The sequence below is a fragment of the Sceloporus undulatus genome, chromosome 9, assembly GCF_019175285.1.
Source record: "Sceloporus undulatus isolate JIND9_A2432 ecotype Alabama chromosome 9, SceUnd_v1.1, whole genome shotgun sequence".
Lineage (NCBI taxonomy): Eukaryota > Metazoa > Chordata > Lepidosauria > Squamata > Phrynosomatidae > Sceloporus > Sceloporus undulatus.
In genome coordinates this window covers 33008719-33032825 of record NC_056530.1, presented here as the reverse complement: position 1 = coordinate 33032825, position 24107 = coordinate 33008719, and the positions used below count along the sequence as shown (strand labels likewise).

The 24107-nt window shown below is 41.9% G+C and overlaps 2 protein-coding genes and 1 pseudogene across 6 annotated transcripts in view; all 3 read right to left on the bottom strand.

The window, feature by feature from the left end:
• Positions 1-846: 846 nt before the first annotated feature.
• LRRN4CL (LRRN4 C-terminal like) lies at positions 847-11989 on the bottom strand. 3 transcript variants are annotated; one of them, XM_042439225.1, is made up of 4 exons: positions 11822-11989; positions 8524-8650; positions 7939-8281; positions 3038-5963 (listed from the first exon to the last, which is right to left on the bottom strand). In XM_042439225.1, the coding sequence occupies exon 4, from the start codon at positions 5956-5958 to the stop codon at positions 5104-5106; it is 855 nt and encodes a 284-aa protein (XP_042295159.1). In that variant the 5' UTR covers positions 5959-5963; positions 7939-8281; positions 8524-8650; positions 11822-11989; the 3' UTR covers positions 3038-5103. The 3 variants fall into 3 exon arrangements, 2 of the variants coding, with proteins under 2 accessions (XP_042295159.1, XP_042295160.1); XM_042439226.1 differs by having other exon boundaries at positions 8064-8281; XR_006100670.1 differs by lacking the exons at positions 7939-8281; positions 8524-8650; positions 11822-11989 and adding an exon at positions 847-3028 and having other exon boundaries at positions 4609-6871.
• Positions 3272-3439, bottom strand: LOC121916338 (annotated as a pseudogene).
• A 1457-nt stretch (positions 11990-13446) lies between the features above and the next one.
• The window catches only part of BSCL2 (BSCL2 lipid droplet biogenesis associated, seipin), a 30040-nt gene continuing 19379 nt past the window's right edge, over positions 13447-24107 (bottom strand). The window contains exons 5-12 of one of the 3 annotated variants that reach the window (XR_006100669.1): positions 23482-23616; positions 23163-23260; positions 22092-22233; positions 21343-21418; positions 21036-21116; positions 19957-20037; positions 15424-17927; positions 14458-14595 (exon numbers count right to left, since the gene is read on the bottom strand). Coding sequence is in view for 2 of the 3 variants with exons in the window: in XM_042439218.1 (XP_042295152.1) it covers positions 17767-17927; positions 19957-20037; positions 21036-21116; positions 21343-21418; positions 22092-22233; positions 23163-23260; positions 23482-23616 (774 nt within the window). In the remaining variant the exon portion in view is untranslated. Of the gene's footprint in view, positions 17928-19956; positions 20038-21035; positions 21117-21342; positions 21419-22091; positions 22234-23162; positions 23261-23481; positions 23617-24107 lie in introns of all 3 variants that reach the window. The other 2 variants (XM_042439218.1, XM_042439219.1) reach the window with 2 other exon arrangements.

Sequence of the window (24107 nt, the reverse complement as noted above, 5' to 3'; positions counted from 1 at the left end):
ATGAAAATTTCTTTCACTTTTCAAATTTCTAGCATTGCAGCATCTTAAAACTTTATTCAGCCATTTAGAATTAAAGTCTAGGCACTCCCCCCCCCACAAAAAAAAAGGAGTAGGCAAAGTTTTCATGGGAGTTAACACAGAAAATATAAGTCCATGGTGTTAAAAGAACTCTCCTTCTGTACCATATTCCAAATTAATTGGTTTTCTTCCTATCAGCTTTCTTCACTGTCAAGGTGTAACGGGGTAAACTTAGCAAAGTAACCACCCTCCAGCAAACTCTGGCTGAAAAGAATGGAACACTAGGAAACTATATGGATTTGGTGGGAGATAGCTGTAGATGATGTATAGTGTCTGGAAGACTCTAGATCAAGGGAAGTCATAGTACCACTCTATTCTGCTTTGGTCAGGCCTCACCTGGAATACTGTGTCCAGTTCTGGGCACAATTAAAGAAGGATGTTGAGAAGCTGGAGCATGTCCAGAGGAGGGTGACTAAAATGGTGAAGGGTTGACAAGAGACTTAGGGAACTGGATATGTTTTACCTGGAGAAGAGAAGGTTAAGAGGTGATATGATAGCCCTGTTCAAATATTTGAGGGAGTGTCATATCGAAGATGGAGCAAGCTTGTTTTCTGCTGCTCCAAAACTAGGACATGGAGCAGTGGATTCAAACTACAGGAAAAGAGTTTCCACCTCAACATTAGGAAGAACTTCCTGACAGTAAAAGCTGTTCAACCGTGGAATATGTTCTTTCAGAGAGTGGTGGAGTTGCCTTCTTTGGAGGTTTTTAAACAGAGACTGGATGACCATCTGTTGGGTGCTTTGATTCTGTGTTCCTGCCTGTTAGGAGGTTGGACTGGATGGCCTTGGGGTCTCTTCCAATTCTCTGATTCTATGAAGAGCCAAAAACCAATATAAGCACAGAAGGTGTGGTGAAGAGCAATGGGGCAGCCCTTCAAAAGGGCAGAATGCCAAGCCGGTGTGAGGGGTGGGGAGAGGTTAATGTGAGATAGGAAGAGAACCACAGAGAGCAAAAAGAGCCATTTTCATTGATGGTTGGGTAGCAAATAGTGTGGAGCAGTGGCCGACAGCCTTCACACAGGCATTGATCCCTTGGATTTATCCTGCTGTGGCAGGACCACTTCAATGTTGGCAATACAAAGCACCAAGCCATGGGCAGGACAAGTGAACAAAACTAGCTGCCTTTCAAGGAGGGAAGAAAGAGCAAGCAGTGGGTAGGAATGCTTAGATATTAGCACCATCTAGCGGTTCCCTGACCTGCCCCCCTTTTCCATCCCATACCAAGCATTCCCATCAACTTGGCTTTGACAGTTCAAAGTGCCTTTTTCTCTTCTTTTGCATCTCTTCCCTCATTAGCCAGCTTCCTAACAGATAAAAAAAAATCTCTGCCTCGTGTCACCACTAGTGCCACTTAACCCACCATCTAGTATTACAAAGCATATACAAAATATATGGCTAGTAAGCATGGCAGGACCTCAGATGCTTACAAAGATGGAGATTTAGGGATGCATGTTCCATCTCCAGCAAGAGGAAAGATGGGAAGTCAGGGGAGTTGTTGAAAGAGTGTTGACAAAACTGTTAGATAATAGGTGTTATGTGAAACTGTCTACATGTGAATTCCCTAAGGACAAATGATATTATCTGGGGTACTGTATTTCTACAATTGGTTTTGAAATGGACCCTGAGAAGGTCACAGCCGTTTTGGATTGGGACCATCCTACAGATGCAAAGGCAGCTGCAAATATTTTTGTGGTTTGACATTTTTTATACAGTCTATTCTTAACTTTGCACAAGTGGCATTGCCACTGATTCACTTGCTTAAGACCAAAAGAAACAGCAAATAACAGGGTCCGGCCTAACCTAAGCCCAGCACCAAGTGAAGGCATTTGAGGAGTTTAAGAGGTTGCTCAGTTCTTAGCCCATAAACACTGCCTTTTGTGGTTCAGGTGGATGCTAGGGAGGCTACCTTGGGAACAGTTTTGTTGCGAAAAGATGATTGAGGTTGTTAAGACTATGTGCTTACTTTTCCAAAAAGTTCTTTGGGCCTGAATTCAATTGGTCCGTGAGGGAAAAGGAACCTGCAGCCATTAAACAGGCATGTAGGGACATGGTGGCATCCATGTTTCGTGGAACCTTTGGACTACTTGGCTCACCTGGCATCCCTAGGTAATTCTCTATGTAGTGAATATAGCCCTTGGCCTCAGAGAGAAGGTCATCAAAACTGTAAGCCTTCTCCCAGTGCTGTGCTGTCATAGCACTGTGGTGGTTACGGGTTGGGGTTATTGAGGAAGCCCCAGACAAGTAGGGAAAAGGAGAGTGTGCAGCCTTGGGGAGGCTTTTACTGAGAAGGAAAGTAATACACTGCCCAGCCACAAACACAAATCAGACCATGCAACTGAACTTGAACTGGGGGCAAATGGCCTAAATCAAAATAGTATTCAATGATTCCTAAAGAAACAGATGTTACAAGACCTCATTGACAAGGACTTGGTGCAGTGGTTCATATGCTTTGCAATGTTGCCCATGTGAAAAGAAGGCTTGAACTTTGAGGATAGTCACAGTCTCTTCAGGCTGAGCAATAAATCGAACCCTGTTCTCCAGAGTCATAGCCCAATGCTCAAACCACTACACCATGCTGACTCTTAAGCAAAAGAAAAAGAAAAGAGGTCCTGAACACTGAATTTCTAACTGCAGTGTCTGCCCCTTTATTTCTTTTGCAAATGAAGTATGTGCAATTCCTCACAACTCAGATGAACAGGTGCCAAATTTCAGGGCTTGTCAATACTTGAGCCAAGCATTGAGAAACGTTTAATGAACAGCAACAAGCTTTCGTCACATCTCTAGCCATACTTGTTGGGTGACTCTGCCCTGCTCCCCTCTGGCTTTTTAATGAACCAAGAAAGTCAAGGATCTAGTGGACATGGGGTGCTCACCTCTCCATGGATCCTGTCTACATCCTTAGGCTGTTCTCTCTCTCTACTCTCTACTAGTTCTCTCAGATCAGATGTAACTGTAAAAAAAGATGGTGCAAAAGCAGAAACATATTGGAAGGACAAAATAGCAATCAATTTTCCAAACTGGCATAATTATAATGCAAATTTGAGTAACTTGCATAATTATAGTAGTTTGCATAATAAGCAAATTTGTGGAAGTGGGATATGGCAACCTGTTTGCAGTGCAACCTTATACATGCCTCCTCAGATGTAGGGACTTTTGAATTCAGTAGGGCTTATTTCCTGGAGTACATATTCCCTAGTTTTAGCTTTTCCTCCACCAATCTGCAATATGGAGTTAATGCTGCCTTAACTTACAGGGAGATTGTTACAGAGAAAAAGTGAAATTAGCATTTGCTTCAAAACGTTTGACACAGACTATGCTACACATGCTACAGTTGATCTTAGCCAAAAGGCTGAGAAGCGATATAAGAATATAAGAGAGAAGATGGCAGTGACTCAAGCTTGGCATCTTTCCTCTTCACCTGCATTTGAACAGAACAGAACAGTAATTAATATTAATTAATAATTGGAAAGAAAGAAACAAGTGCCCTTGCTTCTCTCCCTCTTATATTTCCCTGAGGCCTTTGACTACATTTTGCCTTGGCTACATTCAGAGGTGGGCACTTGTTTCCGGATATTTCCACCCTTTCGTCTAACAACATGTGCACATCTGGAAAACATCTAATTTTCCAGAACACAGCTTGGCGGCTTGTGTGAATCCTGCCTGGGCCAAATGACAGTAAAAACTGTATTCCTGTCCTGTGCTGACATACAGTGCTCCAAAAAAGAGTTTGTCCTATTTCCGTAACTCATTAAGATTTGGTGGGAAATGAAAACAAGCAGCAACAAAAGGAATTATCCCATAATTACAGTTCAGAGTTTTATTCTTCTCTTATTCCATAGATTTGTATCCATATAGTCAGTTATGAGATGCCACCTGTGGATGATGTAAATGATTATTGCAAGTTCCAAATTGCTGAATGCACAATTTAAAAGTCTAGCCTAGGCTCAAGAGAAAAAGAATCTAGTGGGTGCTGGGATGAGCCCACCCTATTCTTCTAAATCTCACCCATTCCAAAACTAATAAATAAACTGTCTTATTCCAATTTAGATGACTGATCTATCTAGTTGATATCTTCTATACCACTCTTCCTCAACATAGTGCTTTCTAGATATGTGATGGACTACACATCTGGATGCATTGACCTAGCACTGTTATCTTGAGGATTATGAAAATTACAGCCCAACATATTTGCAAGGTGCCAGTTAGTGAAACCCAGCCAACTTTAATGGGCAGAGGTTCTCTACAGTTTCAGGCACTGGGTGGTGGTGGCCTTGCCAGGAACTGAACCTGGAATCTTCTCCATTCCAACCATGTATTGTCCCACTGAACTACACTCTTCGTCTTTATAAGAACATATGGAGCTTCTTTATACCAAGTCAGACCACTGGTGCACGAGTTAAGCATGATCTACAAACTGGCCAAGCTCCAAGCCTTCAGACAGTGGTCTTTCTCAGTCGTATCTTAAGATGCCAGGAATTGGACCTGGGACGTTCTGCAGGCAAAGCAGTTTTTCTGATAGGCTTCACTTACACCTTGATGAGAGAGGCAGTGAAGGAAACCATCTGTCTTCCTCAGAAAGTATTGTTACAAGTACTATGCTGACCACTGAATGAGTAACTGTGAAACCAATTCATAAAAAGACATTCTTTTCAGTATGTGCGGCTTGAGGCAGTTGCCTCCCTCTGCTCAATCATCCATACACAGACTTGTGAGTACTCCCTAGTAACCCCAGAGATCATAGGGTGGATATATACTCATTCTCCAGCACTGAAAGTATGAGTTGCTGAATCAGACTCAGAACTAGTATCTGCTTTGTGAAAATCTCTAGGCCAGCTGAACGTAAACAACAGTTATCAATATCATAACTCATAATTCTTCAGCAAAACAGAAATCATCTTTGTGGCAGATGTCAACAGTCATATTAATCTTCCAGCCTTGTGAAATGGGTCTTTTTGAGCTTCCAGCCAGATCCTGGACAAGACAGAGAAGACCACAAAAAGGACTTTTGGAGGACCTTTCACAACTTCAGAAAGAGGTGTTGGCTACCCCACTGAGACCTGGCTCACCATCCAGGATGTTATGCAGTGATCCATGGTAAACACGTTTCTTCTTGTGGTAGCAAAAATACCAAACCAAGATAGATATGACCACGACAATGAGGGTACAAGCCAATCCCACTGCGATATAGGCATATGATATCTGATGGGAAGGGGTCCAGACAAGACGACAGGGCCCACGCTCCTGAAAGCCATTGTCTGTAGGGCTGGAACCAGCCTGGTTGTAGGCAACAACACAGAACAGATATTCCTGGCCAGGCAACAAATCTGAAACAGCTGCCAAGCGGAAAGTGCTGTTAAGGGCAGGCCCAGAGATGAAGGGCCCATTGACTGGCCGGTACCACAAGCGGTATTCTTGCACTGTGGAAGAGGGTGCACACCAGTGCACACTGGCCCCAGCTTCACTCACATGGATCGTCTGCAAACGGGGTGGCTCAGGTGCCACAGTAGGGTCTGTGATTCCAGGGCACATGCATTGGCTGACTTTGCTCAGTTCCATGCAGGGAACTTGAAGATGATGGCAGTGGTTGTAGTTGCAGCGGGGAGGCAGCAGCTGTGGGTGATCAGGCCTCTTCGGCTCTTCGGTGAGAATGCTACCATAATCATAATAGTCGTCATCTGAATGGTCCTGAGGCATCTTTATGTGAGCAGGTGGAGATGTCTGTCCTTTATTCATGGCTGGGATGTTGCTCCCTGAGGCAGGCAGAAAGATGTGATTCTCTTTCAGGGGAGTGGGCAAGGGATGCCCCAGGCTGGTTGGTGAACCCTGGGGCCAAAGTGTCAAGGTCCAGGACACAACCAGAAAAAATGCCGGGATGGACATGACTCCTATTAATAGAGGGATGAAGTAAAGACATTTCATTAATAAAAAGAAAACCAAGTATCAGTACAAATGCCACTTTACAGCAAAAGCGGGAACCCTGAGCCCCTCCAATTTCACCAACAATGATCAGGCATGATGGTAATGGTGATCCAGCAACATCTGATAACATCAGGTTCCCCAGTCCTCCAACACAGAAAATGGCCCAAAGAGCATGGAGATGAAAATAGATACCAGTAATTGGAAAAACTAATGAACAAAGGGAATGAGAGATAGGTACTGTATAAGGAAGGATGTGGGCAAATACCATTAAAGTATGCCTAAAAGCTTGTTTATATTCATGGATGGTGGCCAAAACTGTCATACTGTAGACATTTTTTCTGTGACTGAAAACTCAAGTACAACAAAACCACTTTATGTTTGCTCCAGGACACTGATGAGAATATTGTCATGGGCTTACAAGTTGTTCAGAACTGCAGCCACTTATTTGGGTACTGCAGGAGAAGCGTGAAGGCAGATTGCTGCTCTTTTAGGGAAAGAACCATAGTTAAGTGGTGAAGCACATGCTTCGTGTGGCCACCAGATTGAATCCCTATCTATTTCCACCTAAAAAAGAAACAGGTAGCAGATAGGAACGTTTGAGACCCTGCTTGAGATCCTGGCCAACTGCTGTTAGTCAGCAGATGATACTAAGACAGAAAAGGCATCACTTTTGTGTATTTCTCCATCATATCTCTCCTTTAGCCATTTTCCTTCCAATGGAAATATAGTGACATACCAAAACGAGAGACAGACATTAGCATAGGGAAAATGACATGCAGATGCAAACTAGGCAAGTGTCATCTTACTCTGTCTGTTCAAGTCTTGCGGTGACCCTATCACAGGGTTTTCTTGGCAAGATTTGTTCAGATTTCCTTTTCTCTGAGTCTAAGAGTGTGTGACTTGCTTAAGGTCACCCAATGGGTTTCCATGGCTGAGTGGGGATTCGAACCCTGGTGTCTAGAGGCATAGTCCAGTGCTCAAACCACCACATCACACTCACCCTTTCTGTGTATGGGAATCTGACAGTGATATCAGAGCAGGATTTTGGGGCATAGCAGGAGGGGGAGCCCAAAACGAAGCAGGTTTTACTTACCACAGTTAGTAGGGGAAATACACATCATTTTTTACTAAATATTATTAATCCCAAAGCCTTAAAATATCTGACTGCACTTTGTGTGTATGGATGTGTCTTCAAGTTACCTATTGACCTATGACAATCCCATCAATTCCACAAGGTTTTCTTAGGCAAGGAATTATCAGATTGTTTCGCTAGTGGGGAAAACTTTTGGAATTCGTTAGCCATCAGATCTGGCATGCATATGGCTCCATTTTGACACCACAATGACCTTAACATATATTTAAAAGTTAAATAAGTTTTGAGGCCAGAGGTGAGGGTTTGTTTTTGTTTTTAAAGGTTCAAGTGTAGCATAGTGGTTTGAATGTTGGGACAATGACTCTGGAGATAAGGGTTGGATTCCCAGCTCAGCCATGAAACTCACTGGGTTAGCGTGGGCAAGTCATACTCTTTCAGTCGCAGGGGAACGCACTGACAAACCTTCTCTGAACAAATCTTGCCAAGAAAACCCTGTGATAAATTCACTTTAGGGTCACCATAAGTCGGAAAAGACTTGAAGACCCAACAACAACAAAATAAATGAAAGAGCAAGTAAAGAATTACTGTCTCAGGACTGTAGCAGGTGGACAACTGAACAAAAGCTGAATAAGCTATTAAAGCTTATATCAGTACCAGCAATGTGATAGGACCCTCCATCACACCTGAAGGCAGTGGGGCCAAGTTGGAGGTCAGCAATCCATTTCTGTCTCCAAGAGGAGAAAGGTTAGGGGTGTCTCAGGAGGAACAACCTAAGAAGCTGTCTCTCAATATTTGCTGCCCAAGCCAATTCATTCCCTTTGCAGAGAGTCAGTATTGTCTTCACTCACCTGGAGTGTAGATGGGAAGGTCAGCACTTGGTTGTCAGGCAATAGCAATGTCAGTGAAGAATCTCCTGGACCAAAAATGTGACAGTTGAGAACAAGACAATAAACCAAGAAGGAAGGTAGCAGACCTGTTGCCTGAAGAGAGATGGTTTTGTCATCTGGGTTAACTCGATCCAGGAACTAAAACCAGTGAGATGCAGCGGACAAACAGCAGTTGCCTGAATCAAGGTGGGCCTGTGGCTATCTGGTGTTGTTGTTGCCTCTAAGTTGGGAGTCTGTTTGGCTTTCCAAGGGAGGTGGTCTTGTGATCCATGGAAATGGTGAGACACGTTCTTCTTACACTTGCCTGGCGGGGAACTGACACACAGTTAGCTCTTGTGTTTCTGCCGAGGAACGTTTATATCCTTCCTACTCATAGCATGACCTCATCCTCCCCCTCTACAAACTCTACCTCCCCCCTTTCCATTTACAACTAGGCCCAGCCGGTAGGAAGGAGCAAAGCCAGGGATGTGGAAATGACTGTGGCTGCCCTGGGCAGACCCTCCCAGTTCAGGTGTCTGCAAAAAAATAAGCTTGAAGATTGCTCACATCCTGCTCAGCCATATATCCATTTCAAGAAACAAGCTTTGCCCATGAGAGAGAGAGGATCTGGGGAGCGGAAAAATCCAGAAAGAGGGTGCGGACCTGTTTCAAGTCCAAGAGTAAAGGATTATCCCTAGACAGATGACAAAACAGATGATATTCATCGCAAACAGACAGGCAGACAACATTTTCCTGGTAGCAACCCAATGTCTATGAACTGGCTATACTCATCCAGGTGTCAGATATGCATTACAGAATCACTCAGGAATGGGTAGCCTTCCATCCAAAGTGGGACTAAGGTGCTGCACCCACACCACAGAAATAATCCAGTTTGACATCACTTTAACTGCCCTGGCTCAAAGCTAGGGAATTCTGGGAATTGTAGCTGGTGCCACAACAAACTACCTTTTCCAGAATTCCACAGCATTGAGCCAGGGGAGTTAAAGTGGTGTCGAACCAGATTATTTCTACAGTGTGAATGGACTTCAAGAAGAACGTAAATTGTACAATTCTTTCTTAATTGCAAAGGGAGGTCACCTCATGATCCTTTACCCTACCACTCTGATATTGTTATCCCCATTTTACAGATAAAGAACTTGAGGTCAACAACTGAGACAATAAAGGCAGCCGAGAGCCAGAAAGTAGATAAGATGGCTATCTTCAGATGTTAGAAAAGAACTTTCTTTCTTTCTTTTTGGCCTACAGCTCATGGTGTAATGTTTTGAGTGTTAGACCATGACTCTGGAGGCCAGGGTTTGACTCTCAGCTTGGCCATGAAACCCACTGGGTAACCATGGGCAAGTCACACTCTCATATCCTCAGGGGAAGGCAATGGCAAACCTCCTCTGAACAATCTTGCCAAGAAACCCCCATGATGTTTGTCTTAGGTCGCCATAAGTCCAAACAAACTTGAAGGCACACAAACACTGTCATGTTCCTCAAGCCAGCTTGGACAGTGAAGTGTAGCCAATAAACAACTTCACAAGGGCCCGTACATACAGGCCAAAATAAAGCTGCTTGGGTCACTTTGGAGGTATGCTGTTTAAATGAAACATGCATTTGAAGAGGCCAGAAGCAGTGCCAAAGCTGTGCTCTAGTCCTTAGGACTGGAGCACGCTTTGGCATGGCTTTTGGCCTCTAGGATGCTGCATCATTTAACAATGCCTCCAAAGTGACCCGAAGCAGCTTTTTTGGTCTGTCTGTACGGGCCCCCAGCTATAACCTCCCCACCATTGCCCAGGACTGGCTCTACCTTTGAGAAAAAGACAAGGCAACCAAGTCAACATATGCAGGGTGCTTGAGAGATAGTAGCCCTCTATCCTTTGCCCTTTGCACAGGGTGAAAGTAGACTCCTGTCTCATGTGGAGAGGAGGACCCTTTACTGTTGCCATATGGCAATAAAATTCAATCCACATTTCTCCTTAGGGCAGCCATCAGTCAGAAATGAAGGCATGCAACAAGAAAGAGAATGATTACCAGAAATGTATGATTACATTAAAACAGATAAATTAACATGATTGATCAGAAATTGATCAATTGAGAAATGCCAGCAAGAATGGTCAGACTTGATTGACTATTCAAAACATACATAAAGAGGAAAAGGTCAAGGTAAAAAAAAAATCACTATAGAAATGGATAAAAGATAGAAAAGAATAGCAAAAGAACAATAAAACAGAATTTCAACAGAATACAAGTACAGTACAAATGAAAGGAAATAAAGTAGTTCTCACAACTACAAGAGAGCCAGAGTGGTGTTGTGGTTTGAGTGTTGGACTAGGACACTGGGAGATCAAGGTTTGAATTCCATCTCTACTATGAAACCCACCAGGTGACCTTGAGTGAGTCACACTTTCTCAGCCTAAGGGAAAATCAATGGCAAACCCCCTCTGAAGAAACTTGCCAAAAAAACCTCATTATCGGTTCACCTTAGGATTGCCATAAGTCAGAAAGGAGTTGAAGGCACACAACAACAACACAAGCTATTATATCCAACAAGCAGAGGTTAGGCAGTCATTTTATTTCAATAAATGCATATTTTTATGTATGTTCAAGTAAGCTTTTGTTATCCGCTGGGGTTTGGTTCCAGGACCGCTCCCATGGATACCAAAATCTGCAGATGCTCAAGTCCCATTAAATACAGTTGCATAGTAAAATGGTATCCCTTACATAAAATGGCAAAAATCCAGGTATGTGTGTGTGTGTGTGTGTGTACATACCCACACACAGAGACACACATATATGGAACATAGTTAGGAATGTTAGCAGAACGTGATCTTGGTTTCATTTTATGTATTAACTTTTAAAGCTGTTGTGCAATGCCTTTTGTGTGGTTTAGGTTTATGTAGTTTATGTAGTTTAGCACATGAGAGCCAGCTTGACGTAGTGATTTGAGCATTGGACTAAAACTCTGGAGACCGGGGTTCGATTCCCAGCTCGGCCATGAAACCCACTCAGAGAGCTTGGGCAAGTCACACGCTCTCAGCCTGAGGGGAAGGCAATGGCAAACCTCCTCTGAACAAATCTTGCTAAGAAAACCCCAAGATACATTTGCCTTAAGTCGGCAACGACTTGAAGGCACACGACAACAATTTTAGTATGTGTTCTAATGAGATAAGTAAACATCAGCCACATGCCCACTTTGTTTCTTCCAATGGAATGGGCAGGGCACCCCCTTGCCCCATCCTCAATCTACTTATCAGCTACAGTTATATGGTTAGTGAATAAACAGGGCTACCAGACAAGCCATTTGAACTGACAATTTTAGCAATGAAAAGTATGTCTTCAGCTGCTTTGAGATCCTTCTAAAGATTATCTCCTTGTTACTTAACACAAGCCATAGCTTTTTAACAAAATTAAATAAAAATGCCATGACCCACATTTCAAATTATTTTATTCCCAGCTGATCCATCTCCTCACCAAGAGTCTTGTCCCTCATTTTAAAAACTCAGCCCTTGAGAAAGAATGCACCATTTTTCTTAAAGGAAAGCATAATTAAAACAAACTTTCTTAATCGACATTGCCAAAATATGAGGGTTGGGCTTGGGAGGACTGACTCAAACAGGCAGGAACATTAAGTAATTTCTGAAGGAAGGAAGTGGGGCATACAATTCAACTAGAACATTTGTATTCTACAAATCTGATTTCTGAAATTTGTGCCTAGTCATGATCACTGGTTTCTGACTCAGCAGCCTTGTGCATTCCTGTATAAAAGCCGATTTTGGGGGGGGAAGAATGGCTTTGGATGAGTATGAATCTGAAACATCTAGTCAGTCACAGATTTTAGGCTTAAGTTTTGCTTACATACCGGAGGGAAATTCCAATGAACGCCATGTCATTACGAATGAAAAAACGTTCTCTTTGCTTTTTGGAAACAGCTTGCTCAAAGCCCTTCTCAGAACTCCATTTAAGTGTTCGGTTGGCAAGGAGTGGTTTGGCTCTGTTCAAGAAAGAGGTCTCCATGGAAAAGGGATATTTGGTAGAATCATTTTTGGCAGTCAAGCAGAACAGGCGGTGCTTATTATGCCTAGCCAGCACCTTTGTAGGTCTTTTAGAAAACAGATGGCTTAGATGCAAAAAGGGAACCTGATAAAATAAATGGAATGAAGAAGGTGGGGACGTACATCTATAGTTTGCAGTATCTCCAATCAGAAGGTTCTGAGACCTATGCTGCAACCGTACTGCAGAAATAATCCAGTTTGACACTGCTTTAAGTGACACAACAAACTATAAAAGTTTTCCAGAATTTCATAGCATTGATATAGCATAAGAACCAATTCAGGCAATTCAACCTGTGAAAGTGAATGCCTTCTTCATTTATCAAGAAACTAGCTGAGGAAGTCTGGGGAAAAAGAAATTTGCAGCGTGAGCTTCCCTAGACTTCAGTCTACTTCCTCAGATGCCTCCTAAATGTATCTGAGGAAGTAGACTAAGTCTACGAAAGCTCACGCTGCCAATGTCTTTCTTACAGTGAGTCCTAAAGGTGCTACAAGATCTCTCTACGTACTGATTCTACAGACTAACATGGCTATACCTTTGAATTCTACCACTGGGTTAGGTGCGTTTCTTGCCATATTTACATTGCAATTAATATTTGGCATTACTGTAGTCTCAAAGGTGCTACAAGATCTCTCCACATACCTAGCCAAGCGGTAGAGGTAAAGACATCAGTACTGTAGATTGATCAGGACTAACCTCTCTAAATAGTATCTAGACAGATCTGTTAGCACCTTTGAGACTAACTGAAAGAAAGAATTTGGCAACATGAGCTTTCGTAGACTTCAGTCTACTTCTTCAGGCGCATGATTAATTTCGTAGACAAGTCTACAAAAGCTCATGCTGCCAACTTTTTTCTTTCAGTGAGTCTCAAAGGTGCTACAAGATCTCTCAGCATACTGATTCCACAGACTAACATGGCTACAATATATATTTGAACTCTCTAAATAGCGCACTAGATGATTAGTCCTAGATAATAATCTTTATTTTCATTGGAGAAGATTTTTGATACAACTGAGGTCCCCTAGACACCGTGGAGCAGCTGATTAAACTATTCAGGCTCAATAAAAATAGGCAAAGATAAAGCCAAAATCAGATTGCTTTCAGCAGCTTGCACTACATGAAACCATATTGTTCCTGATTTACAGACAAATAACTGCCCCAACAAACTGCCAAATATATTGCTATACTGGTATTGATAAGGTACAGTAATATCCAAAAGTCCACAAAACAGAGTTACCATAATCGGACAAACAAAAATGCACAAAACACATAATGCATCAACCCCTTTTTCTCACCGTGTGACACATCTTCCTTTTTTGTTGTTTTTGGGATTTTGGATTTTATTTTACTTTGTTGTATGGCAAAGATGGCTACCCATGGATATATTTTTCAGGTATTGCTAAGGTTATTCTAAAATAAAGAAACATCTAGAAATGGATGCCCATCAACAGGTTTATTGTAATGGATGCTGTTAAGATATTAACAGTGTTCAAGGAGATGAACCCTTGAATGCCAGTGTACACACAGAAACCTGTTAAGAGATGTATAGTTCCTCAAACAGATAAGAATGTACTGTATATCTGAATGGACAGTTGGCTAAATTGTATTGTTAAATGGTTATTAATATGATACGAGGGACAGTTCTCTGTACATGTGAAAGCATTTATGAAATGTCTCTATAAGAGATTAAAAGACTGAGTCTTAAGAAAATCCTTATGAAAGTGAACATCTGGAAAGCCACATGATGCAACATAACGTGTGATACCTTATATGCAATGGAATGGAATGAAGCTGAAGTGCCCAGACATTGACACATCTGTTTCTCCCTATGGGGAATGTAAATATTTCTATATCTATATATCTACATATAATAAATAGCCTAAAACAGTACCAAAGAGTCTGCTCATTTGCCATGCAAAGATCCTGAGATTCCAATATTTAAGAATGCTGAAATTGGAAGGCTGATGTTAACTCCATCTTGAGTTGCACACCAGCAGCTGATGGAGGTGACCCCAGACAGAATCCAGATTAGTTTACAAGTGGCAAGGACCCTCAGCCCCTGAGTGTTAAGAGACAGGGATGGGAAACCATGCCTGTTTTACTACCTCACTTTCTCCTTGCACCCTACTACTGCTACTTTCTGGCTGGGTCTGCACTTCGGAAATAATCCAGTTTGACACCGGGGGGACTCAGTGCTCTAGAATTTTTGGAAGTGTAGTTTGTAGTGGTACCGGAGCTCTGTGACAGAGAAGGCGGAATGTCTCACAAAACTACCATTCCCAGAATTCCATGGCACTGAGCCATGACAGTTAAAGCAGTGTCAAACTGGATTATTTCTTCAGAGTGGATCTGGCCTCCATCTCCTTCCTCCCCCTCCCTGCCTCACAGCACTTTCCCTTCCATTTTATTCTCTCACCTTGTGTCTCCGTAATGCACTCATCCTTGTTTCTCGACTGTTTCTCATACTGCTCTCTCATCTCTCCTATTCTCTCCCTGCTTTGCTTCTTGCAGTTTGCTGCTTGCACCGCTTGCTGTTCTTTCCCTTATGCTTGAAATTTCCAACTCAACATGTTTCTTGTGTCACTGCCAGTACAGTATTAAAATAAAATAATAATAAATAAATTGCAAGTTTAGTTCACTTCTCTACAAGATATGGCTGAGGAATGCCATCTTGTCTTTTGCTTCAGACAGCAAAATGATTTGGCCCAGCCTCAAGCTTTCTTCAGTGTCAAGGCAAGTGCTGTTTCATACAACACATTTCATATATGTTCTAAAATACAGTTTGAGGGGCAGGAACATAGTTCCATAGCTGCTTGAGGGAAGCCAATGAGGAATGAAACCAGCCACAATCACAAAAAGAAAAGTGGTTTTAAAATAAATGGAGAATGCCCAAGAATGTCTTGCTGCCTGAGACAAAACCAATGCCAAATAACACAAAGACAGCAAATGATTTGGCACGTGAGGCAGAAAGTTCTCTAACAACTTCTCAAGGATACTAAAAATACAAGAATGACAAAGTAAATAACTAAGAAATGTCTGTCTTTTAACAACACACCAACAGGGTGGCTAGCCCTGGGAATGTTACCCCAACAGAATAATGTATTTGTCATATTGTAAAGCTTCCATAAGATAATAAAATACATAACAACCAGCAAGACCTGTTTGCGACCAAACTTTGCTTGTGGGCTTCATCGAAGCAGAGAGCAGCTACTTGTGGGAAAGAAGATGCTAGATGTTATGTACTTACTATGCACGAAGAAGTGGAACATGCAACATAGCTTTAAAATTAAGTTGTAAGAGCTAAAAAGTAGTGTTTCCCTCCCTCCATGCAGAGTTTTCAAATCAGTAGAGAATGCATAAACACTGGAGAGTTCTGGAGTTTAAGCTGAGCAAAACAAAAAAAATACTCACACCTCATCATTGAACGCTGGAATGCGAGCAAAACATTATAGGAATATGACAAAAACATGTGACTTATGCTCATTGCCAGTTGCTGCAAAACAAAACAAAACACTGTGCTGTGTGTGTCTTCCAGCAGAAGAGGGATAAACTCTTATAGTGGGTACAGAGAGAGTAACAGAGACTCACAAATCACACCAAGCTGGACCAACAAAAGGGCTATTCTGAGCTGTTACAACATGCATAAGCCCTCAAGGGTCAGGAAGGTCACTGTCCTTGGCTAGACTGAAAAACAAGCAAGCTTGGGTGGGATTGTTTTTTATATGAGGATTCTCAGAAAAATTCTATTAATTGTAAAAGCAGCATCCACCAGCCCAAAATCAGAACATGTTGCTGTTCTTCCAAGTCTGGGTAGCGGGGGAATTAGCACTCATCCACAAATTAGGCAAATAGAATAGAGTTGTTCTCATTTTGCATAATTTATTCTGGTTTAATAGTCAAGGAGGAGGAAAAAGATTTTTCCTAGGGCAGGACCCTGAAGATCTCAGCAGGCTCTTTGCCAAGATATTTTCAAGCATGTTCTATTAGCCACGAGGGCCAAAAATATGTCTTATGTTTAAAACATTATAGCAGTGCAGGCAAAGTGCATTGTTCCTTTTGGACTGAAGCTCCTGACATTCTTCACCACTGGCCATACTAGTTAGGGCTAATGAGAACTGCAGTCCAAATACATCCACAAAATCTTAGAAACTTGCATGAAGTTAAACTGCCCTATCCCCCATTCTACCCTCTCATTCCCTGCTCTCCTTACTCACCAGAGAAATCCAGGTTCAACACAAGAGTACTACTTTTAAACAGGCAAACTGTACTGTGATAACCTAATCCTTGTTAAAGACAAGACTCTACCTGTTACTCAAAATTACTTAATCTACTGTCAGGGGTCATATGCATGCTGCAGTTCCATACTTCTTCAGCAAAAAGCAGAATGCAGAATTCAGATTTCATTTATATATAAAATATAGCCCATATAATTCCAAAAAAGCATTTTGTAACGCTTCTGTGTAGCAACTGGTGAGATCTCATGAGCCAGAGAAGCAATAAGATAAAACATACATTGGTTATGGATTGGGCCTTCAATGCTGGGCTTCACCTCTCAGAAGCGACGTGCAAAAGTAGACTGTATGCTCAAGTTTTACATGCAAAAGACCCCAAGTCAATCATTGACATCTCATCAAATGTGACAGGTAGCAGGTGATAAGAAACATGCTAAGACTCTGGAAAGCTGCTAGTAGTCAGCAGGTAACAGACAGCTGAATCAGCCATGATTTGACTCTGTATAAGACAGTCTCCTTTATAATTATTTTATCACGCAGCTTATACGTAGTCCTCCACAAAGTACTACTGTACTCTGTCAACACATGGCAGGACAAACATGATGCTGAGTCCAGAAAGACTACAATTACTGTAAGCAAAAGGGATTAAAATGTGATCCAGCAAAAGCTGATGGTGCCTAAATTCTCCTTCCTATGTTACATTTCCATATGCCAAGATTTCAAAAATAAGTTCTAATTAATAAACCCATATTACAGAAGCATAATGCAAACAAAATTACCCCATGTCAGACACATTTGCCATCCATATATCAATGTGGAGGACTGTGCATTTAGTAACTTAAAGGCATTTTTTCAAATACTACTGTGGAGGCTATAAGTGTGCTTTTAATATATTATCCTTTATAAATTAGTATTTGTTAACTGAATGCTGCTAAAAACATTATATATCTATATCCTGTTTACTGGTGCCCATTATTAATTCTATTAGTGTTCTGTGATTTTAACACATATTTTTGAAGCCTATCTCAGAATTCCACCTCTGAAACAGGTTCCACCTCTGCTACAAATGCTTCAGTGCCATTGTTAACTCCATGCCTGCTGTCTGAGGACTAGCCTAGCTACATAGGGAGCAACCTGTCACTAGAACATTGGCCACCATGAGGTAAGTTGGCCACCTCAACTACAGACACAATGGTAGGATAATACATTTGCAAATTTGAGGGACTACCTGCCACAATGAAATCACATATCTTCAAGGTACCATAGTCATGGCTATAAACTATCTCAACTCCAGTTCCTACAGTCTCTATAACATACTGGAAAATAATTGCTAACAAGTATACTTTTATTTTTTGGTTAGCAGGTTTGTGAGCAAAGAATGGTGGGGTGGGGAACAGGAGTCTGAATGTGAACACAAGATGAGAGCAAATGCTTTCCCTGGGAGAGCAAGGCTTCTGGTTTGCATATACTATAAGGAGTGCCAAGACCAAGGAAGGGTTGGTTCAACAGCAATCTGAACCCATCAGGAACTTGAGCAGATATTTCTCTGACGGATCTCCAAGCCTGGTGTAAGAGATGTGGCTCCTGGAGGCAGCAGATTTGAGGGGTCTCCTTTCAAGGAAGGCATTGGTAAATTGGCTTCAGTGAGCAGTGAAGAATCATCCACAGACTCAAACTCAGTATCTGTATACAGACAATAAAAAAATAGTTACTGTAATGTACTGGAATAAAAGAGGACAAATATGTGTTAAAATACGGTACTGCAAATGACATAACAAAAAGTGACACTGAAGGGTGTTCAGCACCTGCTTGTACACAGAAGGTCCCAGGTTCTATCTGTAGACAAGGCTGGGAAAACTCTTGAGAGCTGCGGTCAGTTCTTCACCTGTGGGCCAGGGACTTTCAGGAGGCTGCAATGTTTTTACAGGTTGTCCATGAAGGCTGCTCAGCCTACCTTGTCCTCGCAACAGAGTGACCACTTGTCAGGAGCCAAGGCAAAGGCTGGCTGGGCCCAAATGCTGCCTGTCATGTGGCCACTATAATGCAGGGAGGAGGCAGGCCGATCAGCTGAGAGACAGCGGAGCTGACAGCCATCCATCCAGCCTTTGCCCTTCTCTTTTCCCTCTCCCTCTCTTCCTTTCCAGCCAGGAGCAATCCAGTTTGTCTATCAGAAACATTTAATTCCCCCCTCTTTTTGGCCTTCTTCATCAGGAGGGAGTGAGGGAGGGATGGAAAAAAGAAAAAAAAACAGAAAAAGAGAAAGAGGGAGAGAGAGAAAGAATGAAAGAGTGGACTAGTAGGCAAGCAAGCAAGCAAAGGGTCTAGGACCGCTCCTCAGCACTTATGTCAACAAATACTAACCTATTCTAAGTTAACCAGGGCACTTACACACAACGCAGCTCTCTGCTACCAGCTGCCCATCTTGTATCCTCCTCACTCCTCGATCTCCCTTCTCGCCAATAGCTTCATACCATCCTTCCATGCTTTGGCACCACACTGTGTCTGCCTCATTCCAAGGCTGATTCCATCAGACCTCAAATCCTCCTACTCCACCTCTTTTCTACTTCCCAGTTCATTTCAGATCCCATCAAAAGATTCTGAAGGATATGACAGAATCTGGAAGAGTAGCTATTGACTTTCACGTGCACAAGTTCCTTTTGGACAGTGCTTCATGATCCCTTGCCCCTGGGGAGCAGAGTTCAATCCACTCCAGACTCAGAGAACAGGTTGAACACACAGGCCCAGCCGGTCAGCCTTTCTCTTGATTCCTGTCATCTGGCCATTCAGTTGCTCAGTCCATCTCCTCCCTGGAGTAAAGCAGCCACATGTCAGGAGCCAAAGCAAAAGCTGGTCACTGGGCCTACACATTGCCATTCAATCCACTCCAGCAGCCAACTGACAGAAAGAAGAAGGAGAAACATCTTCCCTCCCCCTCCAATGCATCTGAGGGAAAGATTAATGGATGGTGTAATTGTTCACGGTTCTGTGTTGTTGCTGTTTTAAATCTTAAGTATTTCCAGGAAGGGTTCCATGCCAACACAATATATTTAAGGGGGTTGCCTTGATAAGGAAAAGGTTAAGAACTACTGATATAGATAAACCTGAGTTAGAGGAAGTAAAGATCTGACTTAGCATATGGTAGTTACCATGTTTCTGTTATCCAGTAGAGGGTTATTTGCTTAGGAAGGAGTGGGGAATGTATGGCCATCTGGATGTTGTTAGAATGCAACTTTCAATGGCTATAATGCCTAGAGGTGACTGAAATTGTAGTCCAACAGCATCTGAAGTAGCATATGTTCTCCAGCGTGGAGTAAGACCCTTTCAGATTGTGACAACAGATGAGATCCAAACCACAGGCTTCCAGATTTGCAGTTCAGTCTCTAAAGTGAAGAGCTAAGAAACCTGCCAGAACTTGAGTTTTCCCTTTTAAGGGAAACATACCATTTCCTGTCAATCTATAGACAATGTATGTCATTGTTTTTGTTCCATAATACTAATGGTTCTGGAATCTTTAAATAATGAACCTTCTTAAAATTGTTTTTCAATTCACATGTGGCACTGGCCCATATAGCCAAATTCTCGAAGATAAACATTTATTGTGAAATGGACTTTTACCAGCAATAATTCCAAAGGGGGGGAAAAAATGCAATGTTCTGTACTCAAACACTTATCTAAAATCAGTGAAAATGCCTTGACTGAAAATACCACTTACCATCATTCACCTCCTTGTCCAGGCTGGAGTTTGTTCCTGAATAAGGTTCTGGAAGGTTGCTCTTTTGGTCTTTTATCATAGCTATATGAAAGCAAAAAGTGATGAAAGAGAGAGTGAGTGAGAACAAATGGCTTATGGCCAGAAAGTGTGCTATAAAACTGAATGACGACGAAGGAGTGGCAAGGAATCACTGCCAAACATCTAATACACAAATACATCTAGTTATTTGATTGCTTTGAGAGAATACACCCTAATATTTGTTTTCTTTCTCTTGCTTCCAAAATAAGATCTAGAATAGAGAGGCTGTTTGTGGTTTATCAATTCCATTTAGGGAATTCTTGAAAAACTGTGTCTTTACTTGATTCTGCCCTTAACAAAGATGGTGGCCATTTTGACCAGGGACAGAGTATTGAAAGGGCTAATAGGTACATAACTGAAGGGCTGCAATTTTTATAATGAATTGCTGGTGCAGTCCTAAAAAGATATAAAGGGAACCTTTCCAGCAGCCATGTTTAAATTTTTCACAAGGTGGTGCTTCTTTTGGCACTGTGCACGCTTAATAAAAAACAACTGAGACCAAATGGGGGTAGAAAAATGTGAAAACCACGAATCTAAAGATTTCTTTAAAAGTGGGTAAAATCTGTCATGAATTTTAAAGTTGTGGTTTGTCACAGTGACTGAATTTCTCATGAGGAGGTTGCAAAAGCACTGTTTGTACATAAACCAGAGATTGCACGTGGCCTATGCCTGAAATTAGGACAAGTTCATGGAAATGAGTAATTCTAGCTATGAGAAGTGAAGTCTCCTTGTTTGAAATGGACACTCCATGTTCAGATGCATCCTACCCCTGAATCAAACATGATGCAAATGAACATGACTTCTGTCTTCTGATCATTTGGTTAGAAAACAAGAGAAGCTGCTTTTATGGAGTATAACCTTGCTGGAGAACAGTCTAAAGAAGTCACATTTCCAAGCTCTGAAAGACACTGTCAGCATCCTTCAATCTGACCTAATTGAGTATACTGTTTCTAAGTGGCTGGGACATGAGAACTGCCCAAAGACAAAACTGAAAAGCAGACCTGATTTCAATAGCTCTTCTCCTTCAGTAGCCCCCAAATCCTCTGTCTGTGGTGGGGTAATTGCCTCTTCTTCCCGAAAGTCTATGGGAGAAAAAAACTAGCTGTTGAAAGTCACATTTCCACTTTGAAAGGAGTCACAAGGCATGGGGAATGTCCAGCCTTCCAGATGTTGGACTGCAACTCCTGTCATCGCCACTGGCTAGCATTGATAAGGGCTGCAATCCAACATCATCTAGAAGGCTGCATGTTCTCTATCCCTGCCATACAAGAAATCCCATGGCCATCCTTGATCCCATGTTCACATTACCTTCTTTAGAGATCACAACCCGCCGGCAAACATCTTCAGTCGGTTGTAGGGATTCAGATTTTTCCCGGAGAGACAGCTATGAAAAATTGGAAACAAGAAAACAATTTAGCAAAGAAGTATATACTTATCTATTCCATTTGCAATATTCATTTCAGATATAACCTATTCACACAAAATAGAATGGAGAGAAAGGGATAGATTTGGTGGGGTGGTTTACATGGATTAAATTACTGTTGCAGGGGTAATCCAAGGGTGAGTAACTCTTTTTACAGAGTTGGATGATTTATCCAGGCTTGCATACTGGCAATGGACATGGTTAAAATCAGCAGTGGATGGGGTCAGAAAAGGTGAGCTAATTCTTTCTCCCACAGGCTGTTTTGGAAGGGACTGGCTATTCTTGCAGAAACCTGAAAGCTTTTGTAATCAAACTGAGGACTGTTTGCAGCCTTCGGTTGCCCATCTGTCTTAAAATCAACAGAAGACCCTCCCCACACAATCCACCTGTGGGCTTTTTCTGCTCTTCACAATATACTTTTGAAGAAGTGGAAATCTTGAACATTAGAAAAGAGATAATTTTCACAGAGGGGTTGGTCCCTTCCAATTCTATGATTCTATGCAGACCATGATGGACTTCCAGACTCTGCTCCAGAATGTGCAGTAAAAAGGAAATCTTCTGCAGTGGCCCACTCTGATTCATGGGGAAGGCACCATAAGCAGTTTTAATGACCCACCCATGTCCCATCTCAAACCTGCACAGTAAGAGACTCTCTGGGCCACATGCTGCCCCAGATCCACTGCAGATAGCTGAAGAGGACGATGACACTCAGGAAAGTGAAATTGCTAGCAACCCCCAAAATGGCAGACGTCATGGGGAAGTTGTAGAGCAGATACCTATGGGAGAGAGACCAGGAAGGGTAAAGACCCTCTCTTTTGACATTTTGTTCCTTAGTGTGCTTTGCAATTATCCCTCTTAACAACTCTGATCAATTCCGTTGACAGCAGTATACCTCCTGGAATAAGATGAGAAAGACTTCTTGCCAGTTGAAGTTTTGGGAAGCCACTGCCAAGTGGACATAATGACTCAGACTACTAAATGTTGTATGGACTACAAATCTCATGCTGGCCATACTGTCAGGGATAATGGGCAAAAATCTATGGTTTTTAGTATGCTCCAGTAGACAGAACCTTTACTGGAGAGTGTATTGTTTGTTATTTCATTCTGTTGTACTGATGGTTTAATGTTTTTTATCCTGTTTTTAATTTGTGTTTTTAACAACAAATTTAGTTTAACTGGACTTTAACTTTTGTATTAAGAATGTTTTAAACTGTAGTATGTTTTTAGAGGCTGTACACTGGCTTGAATCCCATGATAGGAGAAAAGCAGCATATATTTAATAAATAAATATTTAACTCATTCAAAGAGAACTGTACTTTGTGTTTGCAGTCCTGTTATGCTACTATTATGCCACTATTCATGTGTAAGTTCATGTAATAGAAGCATGATTCCTTACCCTGCTAGTTACAGAGGAGACAAGAGAATGTACTGTGGATGGGTGGATAACCACATGTTTTTCATGTAAGAAGCATCAGGTTCAACTCCTGATATCTCCAGTTAAGATGATTACATGACTACAAGTCAGTAAAAGTACAGTATTAGGGTAGCTGTAGCAATGCTCTGACTTAACACTACAGCTCCAAAGTGATATACTGCTTCTCAGCCTGGGATTCTGCACACCTCTCCTCCAAGCCCAATCTGAGAAAATATGTCCAACCCTGTAGCCCTCTCTAATAAGCTTATCTACAGGCGAGCCCAAACTCACCGCAGTCCAGTAAAATGGGCATGGATTCGCAGTTGGGCACCATAGATCTGAATCTTTGTGGTCTGTATTTCAATTACAGCCCCAACTGTTGGATTATACTACAGAGAAGGAAAGAAAAGTCAACAGTTCAGTGTTTTGGAAGCTGCAGAACAGATTAAATAAATAAATACCAAAATTGTAAGGATATCCCTCCCATAAACATTTCTGTGAGGCAAACACCTGCCAAATATCTAGTATGAGAAACTCAAAGAGCAGGGAAATGCAAACTCCAGTCTATTCAGAGTGGCAAAAGACTAAGGAACAGAATACCACTTCTTACCGAGTCCTCCTTGTAGTCAGAGAACAGTTCAACTTCCAGCATCTGCTTCTGCTCTGTGAAACCAGCTAAGAAAAGGCTGGCAAAAGCCAGGGTGTCAAGAATCTGAAGCAGGCTTGACCGATAGTGAAGCATTGCCTAAACAAGGGAAGCAGCAGATTTGGTCACTGGGTCACCATTGAGAAGGTGCCATTAAGGCTATGCATCTAAGGATCTTATCCTTTAAATGTTATTGAAGCTTCAGAAACAATCCTATTTCACCCCTAAATACTACAACATGATGGGTAGTAGAAATACTGACGATACAAGATCAACCTCTTGAGATACAAAACAAATGGCAATTGAATACAAACCAATACATTTTCCTTCATCTACCAACCTGGTTGGGGTACAGTGCTTTAGCCAACATTTTCAAAAAGAAGAGAACATATGCTGATGACTTTCAGAACAATAACACAGATTTCCAAGAAAGCTATTAAGGTGAATTTCCCCAGCCTTGTGTCCCCCAAATGATTTGGAGTGTATCTTGTTTTTTTGTTTTAACATTGCTAACTTGAGGACAGGCAATGTCTCATTTATTTTCTTTGTAAGCCTTTTTTGGTTGACGAGAGATGTAAAAATGAATAAAT